Source organism: Schistocerca serialis, chromosome 2 (assembly GCF_023864345.2).
Source record: "Schistocerca serialis cubense isolate TAMUIC-IGC-003099 chromosome 2, iqSchSeri2.2, whole genome shotgun sequence".
Classification (NCBI taxonomy): Eukaryota; Metazoa; Arthropoda; class Insecta; order Orthoptera; family Acrididae; genus Schistocerca; species Schistocerca serialis.
In genome coordinates, this window is record NC_064639.1 from 1,153,315,691 (window position 1) to 1,153,332,195 (window position 16,505).

General features: G+C 37.3%; 1 protein-coding gene across 2 annotated transcripts in view; it reads right to left on the bottom strand.

Moving 5' to 3' along the window:
* Positions 1 to 7,766: 7,766 nt before the first annotated feature.
* Positions 7,767 to 16,505, bottom strand: part of LOC126458612 (dihydroorotate dehydrogenase (quinone), mitochondrial) — a 52,988-nt gene continuing 44,249 nt past the window's right edge. For both annotated transcript variants that reach the window (XM_050095778.1, XM_050095777.1), the window contains one exon: positions 7,767 to 9,311. In XM_050095778.1, coding sequence (XP_049951735.1) covers positions 9,224 to 9,311 — 88 coding nt within the window. In that variant the 3' untranslated portion in view covers positions 7,767 to 9,223. The remainder of the gene's footprint in view (positions 9,312 to 16,505) is intronic.

Consider the following 16,505-nt stretch of genomic DNA (forward strand, 5'->3'; position numbering starts at 1 on the left):
ATTGCAGGCTACTGTGCTCATGCAGTGATTAAGAAGATGAGGTGTGAGAGTTGCCTTAATGAAATTGTGATTGAAAAGGAGTTGCCAATAAACGAACAATTTAGTTTGATACAAAGACTTGACCTGGTGGACTAAAATACCCATCAGACACTATTTTAAATATGGTTGTCTACTAAATGAAAATCACCAGTTTGCTTTTGTTCTATAATATTACTTTTATTGTTAACCGGTTTTTGGCTTGCAAGGTCATCTTCAGACATTTACTGAGTATTATCACCAAAGAAGTTAAATGTTAGCAGACAACATTGGAAGAGAAGTAACACATCTAGACTGAAGTAGAAAGATACACAATTGGTTCTGTATCACTCTCCATGTTTCATACCTCCTGATGCAGCCTTGTCTAGTACTAATTTTATTTTATTTTATTAGTTTTGTTTATTAATAGAAACTGTTATGTAGGCATGCTATTCCTATTTTGTGCTAAAGGTTTTCCTGTCTACTCCATTGTTATTTATGTGCTGTTCAGTTTTTACTTTTTCATTGTAAAGATGTTACTTACTGTGTGTTTCTACTTCAGTCTTGATGTGTTACTTCTCTTCCAATGTTGTATGCTAACATTTAACTTCTTTGGTGATAATACTCAGTAAATGTCTGAAGATGGCCTTGTAAGCTGAAAACCGGTGAACAACAAAAGTAATATTGTAGAACAAAGGCAAACTGTTGTTCTACCAAGAACCGACGGAAAATTCTGTTAATATGATAAAATGTGCCACAACAGCACAATTGTTGTTGTTGTTGTTGTGGTCTTCAGTCCTGAGACTGGTTTGACGCAGCTCTCCATGCTACTCTATCCTGTGCAAGCTGCTTCATCTCCCAGTACCTACTGCAACCTACATCCTTCTGAATATGCTTAGTGTATTCATCACTTGGTCTCCCTCTACGATTTTTACCCTCCACGCTGCCCTCCAATACTAAATTCGTGATCCCTTGATGCCTCAGAACATGTCCTACCAACCGATCCCTTCTTCTGGTCAAGTTGTGCCACAAACTTCTCTTCTCCCCAATCCTATTCAATACTTCCTCATTAGTTATGTGATCTACCCATCTAATCTTCAGCATTCTTCTGTAGCACCACATTTCGAAAGCTTCTACTCTCTTCTTGTCCAAACTATTTATCGTCAATGTTTCACTTCCATACATGGCTACACTCCATACAAATACTTTCAGAAGCAACTTCCTGACACTTAAAACTATACTCGATGTTAACAAATTTCTCTTCTTCAGAAACGCATTCCTTGCCATTGCCAGTCTACATTTTATATCCTCTCTACTTCAACCATCATCAGTTATTTTGCTCCCCAAATAGCAAAACTCCTTTACTACTTTAAGTGTCTCATTTCCTAATCTAATTCCCTCAGCATCACCCGACTTAATTCGACTACATTCCATTATCCTCATTTTGCTTTTGTTGATGTTCATCTTATATCCTCCTTTGAAGACACTGACCATTCCGTTCAACTGCTCTACCAAGTCGTTTGCTGTCTCCGACAGAATTACAATGTCATCGGCGAACCTCAAAGTTTTTATTTCTTCTCCATGGATTTTAATACCAACTCCAAATTTTTCTTTTGTTTCCTTTACTGCTTGCTCAATATACAGATTGAATAACATCGGGGAGAGGCTACAACCCTGTCTCACTCCCTTCCCAACCACTGCTTCCCTTTAATGTCCCTCGACTCTTATAACTGCTATCTGGTTTCTGTACAAATTGTAAATAGCCTTTCGCTCCCTGTATTTTACCCCTGCCACCTTTAGAATTTGAAAGAGAGTATTCCAGTCAACATTGTCAAAAGCTTTCTCTAAGTCTACAAATGCTAGGAACGTAAGTTTGCCTTTCCTTAATCTTTCTTCTAAGGTAAGTCGTAAGGTCAGTATTGCCTCACGTGTTCCAGTATTTCTACGGAATCCAAACTGATCTTCCCCGAGGTCGGCTTCTACTAGTTTTTCCATTCGTCTGTGGCTTATTAAACTGATTGTTCGGTAATTTTCACATCTGTCAATACCTGCTTTCTTTGGGATTGGAATTATTATATTCTTCTTGAAGTTTGAGGGTATTTCGCCTGTCTCATACATCTTGCTCACCAGATGGTAGAGTTTAGTCAGGACTGGCTCTCCCAAGGCCATCAGTAGTTCCAATGGAATGTTGTCTACTCCGGGGGCCTTGTTTCGACCCAGGTCTTTCAGTGCTCTGTCGAACTGTTCACGCAGTACCGTATCTCCTATTTCATCTTCATCTACATCCTCTTCCATTTCCGTAATATTGTCCTCAAGTACATCGCCCTCGCATAGACCCTCTATATACTCCTTCCACCTTTCTGCTTTCCCTTCTTTGCTTAGAACTGGGTTTCCATCAGAGCTCTTGATGTTCATACAAGTGGTTCTCTTATCTCCAAAGGTCTCTCTAATTTTCCTGTAGGCAGTATCTATCTTACCCCTAGTGAGATAAGCCTCTACATCCTTACATTTGTGCTCTAGCCATCCCTGCTTAGCCATTTTGCACTTCCTGTCGATCTCATTTTTGAGACGTTTGTATTCCTTTTTGCCTGCTTCATTTACTGCATTTTTATATTTTCTCCTTTCATCAATTAAATTCAATATTTCTTCTGTTACCCAAGGATTTCTTCTAACCCTCTTCTTTTTACCTACTTGATTGTCTGCTGCCTTCACTACTTCATCCCTCAGAGCTACCCATTCTTCTTCTACTGTATTTCTTTCCCCCATTCCTGTCAATTGTTCCCTTATGCTCTCCCTGAAACTCTGTACAACCTCTGGTTCTTTCAGTTTATCCAGGTCCCATCTCCTTAAATTCCGACCTTTTTGCAGTTTCTTCAGTTTTAATCTACACACAATTATCCGTCTTTTATAGTAGATTACTGAGACAAGAAGTAAAATCAACACAACACATTTGGCATAACAAACAGTGTTTGCAATGCAAAATTAGGCCAAAATACGTCCCCATAAAGTCAAGAGGAACATCTGCTACAGCAAACAAAGCTGCTGACATCGCAAGATATACGTGGATAAAGGAAGAAATGATATCGTGTTCGTGACAGTGTGTGTACACGTCTAAAAGTGGTACATTGGCAATCACATATAAGTTACACCCGTGTGAGTTCGACGTTTTCGATCGAGAAGTTCATCAAAGTGTAAGTGATCTTATTCACGACAGAACAAGAAGTTATCTATGATTAGGAAGCTGAGTGTACCTCTAACGTCAAACTGTAAACAAAATTTTTCGCAACGTGTAATTAACTTATCGAACTCGGTTCTGTCTCCAAATGAACAAAAAGTGCTTGAGAAAGGTTTTAAATATGCTCCTCCCCACCCTCCATCAGAAAAACAACTGGATGTTATGAAAGTTGAAATTGAATATGCCTTAACGAAAGACACCACTGCAAAATATATAGTTGCCAATGCACTAAAGAACGAAACCAAATTCGTGTGTAACATCCCACGGTCTATTGACTTTCACACCCTCAAGTCCTTAAAACAGAAATTACAACACCAAGGTATCGTTGCCACAAAATCTGACAAAGGCAACAGTATTCTGCTTTTGAACAAATGTGATTATGTGGATAAAGTTAATGATTTCCTGAATACCACAGGCTTCTAAGTCCTTCCTAAAGACCCTACTAAATTGTTCAAAGAGGATATTAAATATGCAATCACTTCATGCAAAAGCATATTCTCTGAACTTGAAGCAAATCTGTTAACTAATATGAACCCAGTGCCTCCTAGAATGTATGGGCTTCCTAAACTGCATAAACAAGATGTTCCTATTCGTCCAATTGTATCATCATTCACTGCTCCATCTTACAAACTAGCCAGTAAACTGGATGTCCTAATTAAGAGCAAGACTAAATTCAAACCAAAGCATGGTATTTCAAACTCTGTGGACCTAGTAAACAAGTTAAAAGGTATATCTGTCTCACACAGTGATAAATTTGTATCCTTTGATGTCAGCAGTTTGTTTTCTAACATACCAGTAGTAGAATGCATTGATATTCTGACAGAGCTGATGCACAAGTCTAATGTCAATCCTGTGGAATTGAATGACTTGAGACTAGCCACACAGACATGCCTCGCACAGAACTATTTCCAGTTCCAAGGGACTCTTTATAAACAATTAGATGGCTTGGCTATGGGTTCCCCTCCTAGTCCACTGTTGGCTGAAATATTTATGGACCATTTAGAACAAAATTTTCTAAAGACAGAACCTTTGAGTGCAAACACCAAATACTGGTTCAGATATGTAGATGATGTCCTGCGTATGTGGACTGGTACTACAATACAACTCAACACATTCTTGAAAAACCTAAACAGTCAACATAAGAATATCCAGTTCACTAAGGAAATTGGCAACAAATCCACAAACTTCTTAGATTTCACCATTGACATCAGTACACAAACACATTGTTTCAAAATTTACAGAAAAACAACAACTACAGACACAGTAATACCTTCTTGCTCACAACACCCCATAGCTCACAAACATGCAGCTTTCCACTCAATGGTACACCGTCTCATACCTATCCCCATGTCCAGAGATGATTTTAAAGCAGAGTTAGATACAATAAAATTTATTGCTACAATCCAGTTCTTATGGACCACATCTTTTACAGGAAACAAAACCGGAAAATTATACCCCTCCTCTATGCCCCACCTGCTTCCCCATCCACTGTCTGCAAGAAATGGTGTACACTACCATTTCTAGGTCAGGTATCACAGATTGTAGCCAAAGCACTGAAATCCTGCAAGTATAGGCTTTGCTACTATGTCAGGAAAGACAACCCAGTGTGTTTTTAATAGCAAAGACAAGATCCAGTTATTAGACAACAGTGGGGTATATAAAATAACCTGTTCTGGTTGTGACAAATTTTACCTTGGTCAGTCAGGCAGAGGCATATCAACTAGGCTGGCTGAACATGACTGCAGCTGGAGATTGCAGAATTCAGACTCTGCATTTGCTGAGCATGTACTGAGTGAGGGTCACAACTACCAGCCAGTGTAGCAAACAAAGGCCATAAACTCAACCTGCTGGAAGCCCTGGAAGTTAAGAAACATATTGCTCACAGTCCAGATCTCATCCTAAATGACCAGACACACCTCAACACTTCCCCTCTCCTAAACTTCATATAATCATCTTTGTTGTTCATTACTTCCCACACTCTCTCTTCCTACGTATTCCCATTTTCCTGTATTCATTAAGTTGTTTTATTTGTTGAAGTTGTCTTTGTATTCCACATAGACTGTAGTTTCAATAGTTAAGGCTTTCTTTTAACTGGCACTTGTATTACTGTCCATGTTTAACACCCCTTGTAGTTGTATCATCAAATACTGTTCATATTTTACTTTGCTCATTTATTTAATGAAAACACAGCCACTGCTTTGATTATAATGTTAATGTTAAACTGCAGTACCACCACACTCTCAAACTGTAGGTTCCCTCAAACACCTCCATTTTCCTGCATTTATTAATTTCTGTTTATCTTATTGATATTGCTTAAGTTCCTTATGTATTCTGTATTTACATTGACAACTGTCTCTTCTTTTAATTGGTTGTGTATCACTCTCCATGTTTCATACCTCCTGATGCAGCCTTGTCTAGTACTAATTTTATTTCATTTTATTAGTTTTGTTTATTAATAGAAACTGTTATGTAGGCATGCTATTCCTATTTTGAGCTAAAGGTTTTCCTGTCTACTCCATTGTTATTTATGTGCTGTTCAGTTTTTACTTTTTCATTGCAAAGATGTTACTTACTGTATGTTTCTACTTCAGTCTTGATGTGTTACTTCTCTTCCAATGTTGTATGCTAACATTTAACTTCTTTGGTAATAATACTCAGTAAATGTCTGAAGATGGCCTTGTAAGCCGAAAACTGGTTAACAATAAAAGTAATATTGTAGAACAAAGGCAAACTGGTGCTTTTCATTTATTATAATATTGTTCTACGAAGAACCGATGGAAGATTCTGTTAATATGGTTGTCTACACTTATATTGTCTTCAGCAAATTTCTCAAAGAGCATGAAAGAAATTTTCTTGTTTGTACGAATACACATGCTATTGCCTGTGCAGTAACACTTGCTACTCTTCAAGAAAATGACTTTTTATTATTTGATGGGCTATGCTGCAATGCACATTCATCCCAGGCAATAATGAAAAGTGTTGTTTGGGTTGGTGTCAACATATTTTTAAATAACTACTGTAAAAAGGTTAATGGAAAAAAAATATCAAAAAACACTCAGAGAAAAGTATTCGAATTAAGTTGGGTGATGCTGAGGGAATTAGATTCGGAAATGAGACACTTAAAGTAGTTTTGCTATTTGGGGAGCAAAATAACTGATGACGGTCGAAGTAGAGAAGATATAAAATGTAGACTGGCAATGGTAAGGAAAGCGTTTCTGAAGAAGAGAAATTTGTTAAGATCGAGTATAGATTTAAGCATCAGGAAGTCATTTCTGAAAGTATTTATATGGAGTGTAGCCTTGTATGGAAGTGAAACATGGACGATAAATAGTCTGGACAAGAATAGAATAGAAGCTTTCGAAATGTGGTGCTACAGAAGAATGCTGAAGATTAGATGGGCAGATCACATAACTAATGAGGAGGTACTGAATAGAATTGGGGAGGAGTTTGTGGCACAACTTTACAAGAAGAAGGGATCGGTTGGTAGGACATGTTCTGAGGCATCAAGGGATCACAAATTTAGTATTGGAGGGGAGCGTGGAGGGTAAAAATCATAGAGGGAGACCAAGAGATGAATACACTAAGCAAATTCAGAAGGATGTAGGTTGCAGTAGGTACTGGGAGATGAAGAAGCTTGCACAGGATATAGTAGCATGGAGAGCTGCATCAAACCAGTCTCTGGACTGAAGACCACAACAACAACAACAGATATCAAGGTAAGAGTTAGGAAGTCTCTTCTGAAGGCATTTGCCTGGAGTGTAGCATTGTACAAGAGTGAAATGTGTGTGATAAACAGTTTAGACAGGAGGAGAATACAAACTTTTGAAATAGGGTGTTACACAAGAACACTGTATATTTGAGGGATAGATTGCATAACTAATGAAGTAGTTCTTAAAATAATTCAGGAGAAATGAACCAAATGGCATAAATTGACTAAAAGAGGAGATCAGATGATAGAACGCATACTAAGACACAAGGAATGGTTGATCTAGTACTGGAGGGAAGTGAGGGGAGCAAAATTTGCAGATGGGGACCGCAAAACAAGTACAGCACTCAGGTTCAAATGGATGAGGGTTGCAACAGTTATTTCGAGATGAAGAGACTTGCAAAGGATACAGTGGCATGAAGAGCTGCATCAAACCAGTTTTCAGACTGAAGACCACAATAACAATATCTAAACTCATGGCTAGAGTGTAATGGTGGCAGACTGATCTGTAGTGTAGCCTGCAGTCTATGTTAATTTAGATCAATAAATGTTGCAGCCGTCCTCAGTACTGGAACCATAAGCCATGCCTAATCTAGGGATCTGATCCTTTTTTATGATTGTACATTTGTCATGTGCAACCAGGCAATAAAAATTTCTCTCCCGATTCAACATCACATACAGTAACCACTCATATGAAATGGTTCATCATGATGTTGGAAACAAATCATATTAATGTAATTTCATTCTTTTAGCAAGGACTAAATCAATGTTGAAAATGCTAAAGAAAGTTTTATTATTAGTAAATGCCATTGAGAAATACAGCAGATTTAAAAGACATTTTGAGTTTTCGTGTAGTCATTGTAAAATTATCAATAAATGCAAACTTCCAGAGAGCTGTTGTTTAAGAATAATACTCTACAGAATTGACTGCCTATGTGTTTCTAGCATGTGTCTAACTGCATATAAATATGACTTTCCCTTTTCTTCACAAACATCAAGCAATATACTGTGTAATGTCACAACCATATTCAGCTACTAAACAGAAACACAATGGTTGCATTAAACTTCCTTCCACATGAGGAGCTGAGCATTACCAAAATGCAACCTAGGAAAGCAGTAACATGATTTAATCAATACTTAATGTTAAAGCTAAAACTTGGTTTTTTACTTTACAAGGTTTCACTTTGAACCATACACAATAAAAAAGAAAAATGTAATAACAACAAAGTGTTAGAAGTTAACAGCACCCCAATGCTGTGATATAAACTATCACAATTGTTTGATTTTGTAAACAGGGAAGTTAATGTTACACCTGTAACAATGTAAATATTTTTGCACCTGGATTAATACAAATGTCTTGAAGTATTGTTCTCATCAAAATTGTGCCCAGCATTTCATAGTTACTGGTGAACTAGTATCAAGCCAATGCAGTTTGAAGTTAGTTACTACCAATAAATAATTCTGGAGAGCACAGTCTCTCAGCCTTTTATCACCAAAGTAAAATAAAGAGGAGAACTGGAGCACAAATCAGTGCATTCTGCAGAAGTTTTACAGTTCCCTCTCTGCTGGTTCACCAATATAATTGATCCCAGGCTGTTAATATAACAGTCACTTGGTTGAGCAATATTATTTTTTTTTTGCCATTTGTTATATGAATGGAGAGTATTACACAAAAAGAAAAATGCACTTGAAAGTTCAAATGAAGAAGAGAATATAAGTGTATTTAGATGTTCCGCAAATTATTCTGCTGGATCTGTCAGCTATCTTCTGAATGAAATTGTGCACCATTTATGGATCAAAAGTACCACAGTATATTACAGTTCCAATTAGTGACAGTTTATGTTCTTTTAGTTTGTTCCCACAACACTGATAGTATGATAATCAGCTGCTCATGACTACTTGAATGCTACAAATAGTTGCATGCTGAAATACTGAAGTTTTTGTTTCATCTGATTTGCAGCACATAGTGTGTGTTGGGTGCATACAGAGTTTAGTATTATGTGAAGTAATGTCGTAAGATAAGGAAATGGCATTATTTACCTACTGTCAGGACACTATATATACATGTTCAGTGAATTCCATATGAATGTAAAACAATGTTTTGACTACTATCAACTAGTGACTTAGTTTCATTCACAGCTCCTTACAGAGCTGCTGAAAAATAGATACACACAAATTTCAAAAACTTCAACTGTTCCTGGTTTAAAAGCCAGGCAATCAATTGCACTTGCATATGGCACGTAATAAATAATGTGTCCATACAGTCTTCACCACAGTGGCCACCATGATCTCTTTTCTGTAAGTTTTAATGCTTTTGTCCCAACAGCCTCCTCAACTGACTGGTAATTATTTATTCTGAAAAATAATAATAAATAATCATAGTAGTGAATGAGTTACAATCAAATCACATCAGTATTCAGGAAAGAAAGACATGAAATAAATGAAACATTTTACTAAAACAAACAGTATGAACTCATTGAATAACTGAATCTGAGACACAACAGACTCTACAGGTGAACAAACAAACAACTTCCTGTCTTTGTTAGGTTATTTGTTATTACATACTTCTAAATAACTGAGTGATGAATGAGACTCACACATAAATTTATAACATTCAATACTAAAATAGCTAAAGAAATGTACAAGTTCACCTAAAATTAATCCTTAGAGTGCTATGGTCTTGTTAGTACACAATACTGTACTTTTCCCAATCTGTTTAAGTGCATGGGAGTGATTTTGCCAGGGTTACAAATGTGTGTATTTGGGAAACATGGATGACACTCAATTGCTATGCCTTGTTTATACATACAGCCCCCTTTCCCCATGAGGTCCTGGTGGGCTGAAAACATGTTACTGCCTACCTTGTTTACACCCTCTCTCTGAGGAGCTATACAAAATTGAAACTGATTAGGTGGAGATTTTCATGGGCTTTTGTTGCTGTGGCTTCATGCTGATGTTTTACACTTTGGTTTTTGTTTTACTCTTCAGCACTGACTTCAGAGATGACAAACATTTCAATTATATTAAAAATTTACACATTGACAGCAGTGCATTAAGGAAGAAATTGTAGCTACAGTGAGTGACAGTCAGAGTGAATATTTATATTGACAATCACGACGAATCCTCTACAGAATCTTTAAGTAACACTCCACAGCTGTGTACACTAACAAGTCTTACATAACAGATGATTCTTTCTATAGTCGACATTTCACCAGAAATACAAAACAGAAAAAAGAAATGGTAAAACACTTGGGTAAAGAGCAGTTAACTGCAGAAACAGGCTACTGAGCTCACTCAGATCAGTGCAAAAGATTGTGAAATGGTAAAATAGATAATATACTAAAGTTCCGGACTGGTGCATTTTAATTTCTCACACTTTACACAGGGCAACAAATGGGTGAACTAAGAGAAAAATGAACAGCAGATCTTCATACAGTTCTGAGTAAAACAACTTGTAAAAACTAATTCAATAGAATAGAAAGGGGGAAATTTTCTGATAATGAGAATCATTTACTATTTTGTAAAATAAGAAACTACATCAATTGTAATAAGAAATTCTCACTACAAATGAAAGTGAGTCTTATTTTACGAATATGTTACCCAGTTGCGGATATCCACATCAATTTATTTACTTTTTACTGGAAGGAATTTACCCAATGTTATAAAAAGTCGCTACTGCAAAAAATGTACACTAATGTGTAGATGATGATTTTGGAGGGTGTAGGGAGACATTTTGGGGAGGGAGTGGTGGGGCATCAGTTCAGTGCAAGTCATTATGCAGAAAGAGAGAAGAATTCTTAAAACTGGAAAGAAACAGTAGTAACTCAGGCTGAAATCTGCAACGCTACATTTCCTATAATCAGAAATTATACTTATTATCTTCTCTCCCACAATGATTTGGTTTTCCCAAATCATTACTGCAGCACTGTCTTCTATTTTAGAAACATTTCAGTGATTATCAGTTTTATAATAAATTACCCCTAAATCAGAATGAAAAGGTAACATCTGAAGCTGGTGAATAGTTTTCCTTTTGGCCACTGTGATAACTCTGGATTGCTAAATGAAACTTCTGGCACAATAAAACTTATAACATACCAAAATTACCTAGAAGCCTATGTCAATCCTCATGTCAAATACAGTTGGTGATACCACTGTCAGTTTACAAAAAGCTACTATTCCATCTCTCTCTCTCTCTCTCTCTCTCTCTCTCTCTCTCTCTCTCTCTCTCTCTCTCTCTCTCTTTTGGGGGGGGGGGGGGGGGCAATGCTCATTCTAGTGGCTATAAGGTACAGGATTCATGTCTACTGAACTAACACAATATCCTAAAGTATTTACAAAAATTCTATACTTTTCCAAATTATTCTGCAACATATTGAAACATTAGTTGTATCCTTCAATGTAAAAGTTTTTGGTCATACAAATTAATTATACTACAGATTTCACTTTACATTAGTTATAGCAAATGCCATATGTTTCAAGTATTTTTCCAAGTTGCATTTAAGTAATGTTTTATGGAAATTTGTTGTTCACTTAACAGAAAACCATTATGATGTTCTAAAAACATCCTTAATACTTTCAAACACAGTTCAATATTTTGTAAAAGCTAAGCATATTCTGTCCTTTACCAATGGTATACTTTGGAATCCCAAAATCTCTATTTTGCATTACTAATGGCATATTTTGGAATCCCAAAATTTCTATTTTGCAACTTTATAAAGTAACTTTCATCATTATTTTATTCCTTTGATTTTTGCAAGAATGAAAAAGACAAGTTTATGCTAAATTGTTAATAACACAAAAACTGGATGTCATTATAATAATAAATTTGGGCAATACAGCTTCTAGAACATACTAGAAGCTTATGTTATAATGTATGTCAAATGAATAAGTGTCAAATTGTCTTTCAGTAATCTTGTCTCTTAAAGGGACGGGTAAAAAGCTCTCTTTAGTGCTAATCAGCTGAATGAGGTATTTTTACTGTTGTGACAAGTTAAAATGTGAAATAAAACATGTGATGTGATGTAATGAAAAAGTTTCTTCATTTTGTCAACAAAATCCTGAGGCTTGAGATCATCTCCAAGGAAAACAATGTGCACTGTATTAAGGACAAACAAAAAGATGAGTACCTCTTTCTTTATATTATTATTCATCGAACTTTTTGGCAAATGATTTCTCTTTCCTTGAACTTTAAAAATGGACTACATTAGCAATTTAGTGATGCTACAAGAGTACATAACTTGGATACAGAACTGCAAGAGTTGTTTTTCATGTAATTTTGGCAAGAGAATTGTTTCAACCTCCACTATAAAATGTCGTGCTGTATTCTCTCTTTTTTTCCATCTTTAGGTACCCTACTTAAAATGCTCACTTTATACTTGATGACATATTGGTATCTCAACTATGACATACTAGTATCTCAACTATGAGATACTGGTATCTCAACTATCACTACACAGCAAAGAAGATAATTACAAACTTAACACTTAGAGCTCAGCATCTGTATGCCCTATGGGTGCTCTCACCCTGATGTTGACGGTGCCTGTATCCCATATGGGTGAGTGTCTATCGGCTACCTGAAGGTCACTTGATATGTCCCGGAAGTTGTTTCATCACACGAGATGGAGGCAGTTCATTGTTCTTTGATCAGAGGACAGCGCTTATTGGCAAACTGACAAGAGATATTTTAGATATTTTATATGGGGATCCTGGATCAGAAATTGAAAATACTGATGGGGTGGGGGTGGGGGTGGGATTTGTACTCTCCAGACAAGAGTACAAGCAATGATTCAGGTACGCCTGTGCTTATGTTGGGTGTAAAGTGAGTGGTTAATTCCAGCCTTTTTGTACTGTGTTAACTATTTCATTCACATTTGTGACTTTCGAGTACTGATGTAAGGATTTTTTTGCTATGCAGACAATGGTACAGAGCATGAGTCATAATTTGTGGTACCTGGCTCAGGTGAGTATTGCTAAGGAAAGACAACAAGACTACTCGGAACTAGATGATCAGCCACACTGCCTGCATTCCTGGAAGAAGTTGGAGTAAACTCATATTTTTCAGATGCTACTGAGGAGTACTTTTCAGTAGTTGCAAGGGCAACAGTCTGGATGATTGACTGATCTGGCCTTGTAACAATAACCAAAACGGCCTTGCTGTGCTGGTACTGCAAACGGCTGAAAGCAAGGGGAAACTACGGCCGTAATTTTTCCCGAGGGCATGCAGCTTTACTGTATGATTAAATGATGATGGCGTCCTCTTGGGTAAAATATTCTAGAGGTAAAATAGTCCCCCATTTGGATCTCCGGGCGGGGACTACTCAAGAGGATGTCGTTATCAGGAGAAAGAAAACTGGCGTTCTACGGATCGGAGCGTGGAATGTCAGATCCCTTAATCGGGCAGGTAGGTTAGAAAATTTAAAAAGGGAAATGGATAGGTTAAAGTTAGATATAGTGGGAATTAGTGAAGTTCGGTGGCAGGAGGAACAAGACTTCTGGTCAGGTGACTACAGGGTTTATAAAAACAAAGTCAAATAGGGGTAATGCAGGAGTAGGTTTAATAATGAATAAAAAAATAGGAGTGCGGGTAAGCTACTACAAACAGCATAGTGAACGCATTATTGTGGCCAAGATAGATACAAAGCCCACACCTACTACAGTAGTACAAGTTTATATGCCAACTAGCTCTGCAGATGACGAAGAAATTGAAGAAATGTATGATGAGATAAAAGAAATTATTCAGATAGTGAAGGGAGACGAAAATTTAATAGTCATGGGTGACTGGAATTCGAGTGTAGGAAAAGGGAGAGAAAGAAACGTAGTAGGTGAATATGGATTGGGGCTAAGAAATGAAAGAGGAAGCCGCCTGATAGAATTTTGCACAGAGCACAACTTAATCATAGCTAACACTTGGTTTAAGAATCATGACAGAAGGTTGTATACATGGAAGAACCCTGGAGATACTAAAAGGTATCAGATAGATTATATAATGGTAAGACAGAGATTTAGGAACCAGGTTTTAAATTGTAAGACATTTCCAGGGGCAGATGTGGACTCTGACCACAATCTATTGGTTATGACCTGTAGATTAAAACTGAAGAAACTGCAAAAAGGTGGGAATTTAAGGAGATGGGACCTGGATAAACTGAAAGAACCAGAGGTTGTACAGAGTTTCAGGGAGAGCATAAGGGAACAATTGAAAGGAATGGGGGAAAGAAATACAGTAGAAGAAGAATGGGTAGCTCTGAGGGATGAAGTAGTGAAGGCAGCAGACAATCAAGTAGGTAAAAAGAAGAGGGTTAGTAGAAATCCTTGGGTAACAGAAGAAATATTGAATTTAATTGATGAAAGGAGAAAATATAAAAATGCAGTAAATGAAGCAGGCAAAAAGGAATACAAACGTCTCAAAAATGAGATCGACAGGAAGTGCAAAATGGCTAAGCAGGGATGGCTAGAGGACAAATGTAAGGATGTAGAGGCTTATCTCACTAAGGGTAAGATAGATACTGCCTACAGGAAAATTAAAGAGACCTTTGGAGATAAGAGAACCACATGTATGAACATCAAGAGCTCAGATGGAAACCCAGTTCTAAGCAAAGAAGGGAAAGCAGAAAGGTGGAAGGAGTATATAGAGGGTCTATACAAGGGCGATGCACTTGAGGACAATATTATGGAAATGGAAGAGGATGTAGATGAAGACGAAATGGGAGATACAATACTGCGTGAAGAGTTTGACAGAGCACTGGAGGACCTGAGTCGAAACAAGGCCCCCGGAGTAGACAACATTCCATTGGAACTACTGACGGCCTTGGGAGAGCCAGTCCTGACAAAACTCTACCATCTGGTGAGCAAGATGTATGAAACAGGCGAAATACCCTCAGACTTCAAGAAGAATATAATAATTCCAATCCCAAAGAAAGCAGGTGTTGACAGATGTGAAAAGTATCGAACAATCAGTTTAATAAGCCACAGATGTAAAGTACTAACTCGAATTCTTTACAGACGAATGGAAAAACTAGTAGAAGCCGACCTCGGGGAAGATCACTTTGGATTCCGTAGAAATACTGGAACACGTGAGGCAATACTGACCTTACGACTTATCTTAGAAGAAAGATTAAGGAAAGGCAAACTTACATTTCTAGCATTTGTAGACTTAGAGAAAGCTTTTGAAAATGTTGACTGGAATACTCTCTTTCAAATTCTAAAGGTGGCAGGGGTAAAATACAGGGAGCGAAAGGCTATTTACAACTTGTACAGAAACCAGATAGCAGTTATAAGAGTCGAGGGACATTAAAGGGAAGCAGTGGTTGGGAAGGGAGTGAGACAGGGTTGTAGCCTCTCCCCGATGTTATTCAATCTGTATATTGAGCAAGCAGTAAAGGAAACAAAAGAAAAATCTGGAGTAGGTATTAAAATCCATGGAGAAGAAATAAAAACTTTGAGGTTCGCCGATGACATTGTAATTCTGTCAGAGACAGCAAAGGACTTGGAAGAGCAGTTGAACGGAATGGATGGTGTCTTGAAGGGAGGATATAAGATGAACATCAACAAAAGCAAAACGAGGATAATGGAATGTAGTCGAGTTAAGTCGGGTGATGCTGAGGGTATTAGATTAGGAAATGAGACACTTAAAGTAGTAAAGGAGTTTTGCTATTTGGGGAGCAAAATAACTGATGAAGGACGAAGTAGAGAGGATATAAAATGTAGACTGGCAATGGCAAGGAAAGCGTTTCTGAAGAAGAGAAATTTGTTAACATCGAGTATAGATTTAAGTGTCAGGAAGTTATTTCTGAAAGTATTTGTATGGAGTGTAGCCATGTATGGAAGTGAAACATGGACGGTAAATAGTTTGGACAAGAAGAGAATAGAAGCTTTTGAAATGTGGTGCTACAGAAGAATGCTGAAGATTAGATGGGTAGATCACATAACTAATGAGGAAGTATTGAATAGGATTGGGGAGAAGAGAAGTTTGTGGCACAACTTGACCAGAAGACGGGATCGGTTGGTAGGACATGTTCTGAGGCATCAAGGGATCACCAATTTAGTATTGGAGGGCAGCGTGGAGGGTAAAAATCATAGGGGGAGACCAAGAGATGAATACACTAAGCAGATTCAAAAGGATGTAGGTTGCAGTAGGTACTGGGAGATGAAGAAGCTTGCACAGGATAGAGTAGCATGGAGAGCTGCATCAAACTAGTCTCAGGACTGAAGACCACAACAACAACAACAACAACAACAACTGAGGAGTTTTAATATTTTACTTATTTCTTTAACAAGTGCACAGTTGAGATGCTATTGACACAATGGAATGTAAAGGCAATTTAAAAATAATCTCTGTGCAGTATAAATGGCCTGCAGTAAAGTCACATGAAATTTACTGATTTTGTAGTACTATTTTGCACATGTGCATACTCATATTGCCAAAACTCATTGATTATTGGTTAACAGACCTGTTTCTGCAGACAGATAAAGAGAGTAAATTGTTCAGTCACAATTGATTTTGAGCTATACTGTCCACATTACACACGTAATGTCACATAGGTCAGCAGGGGT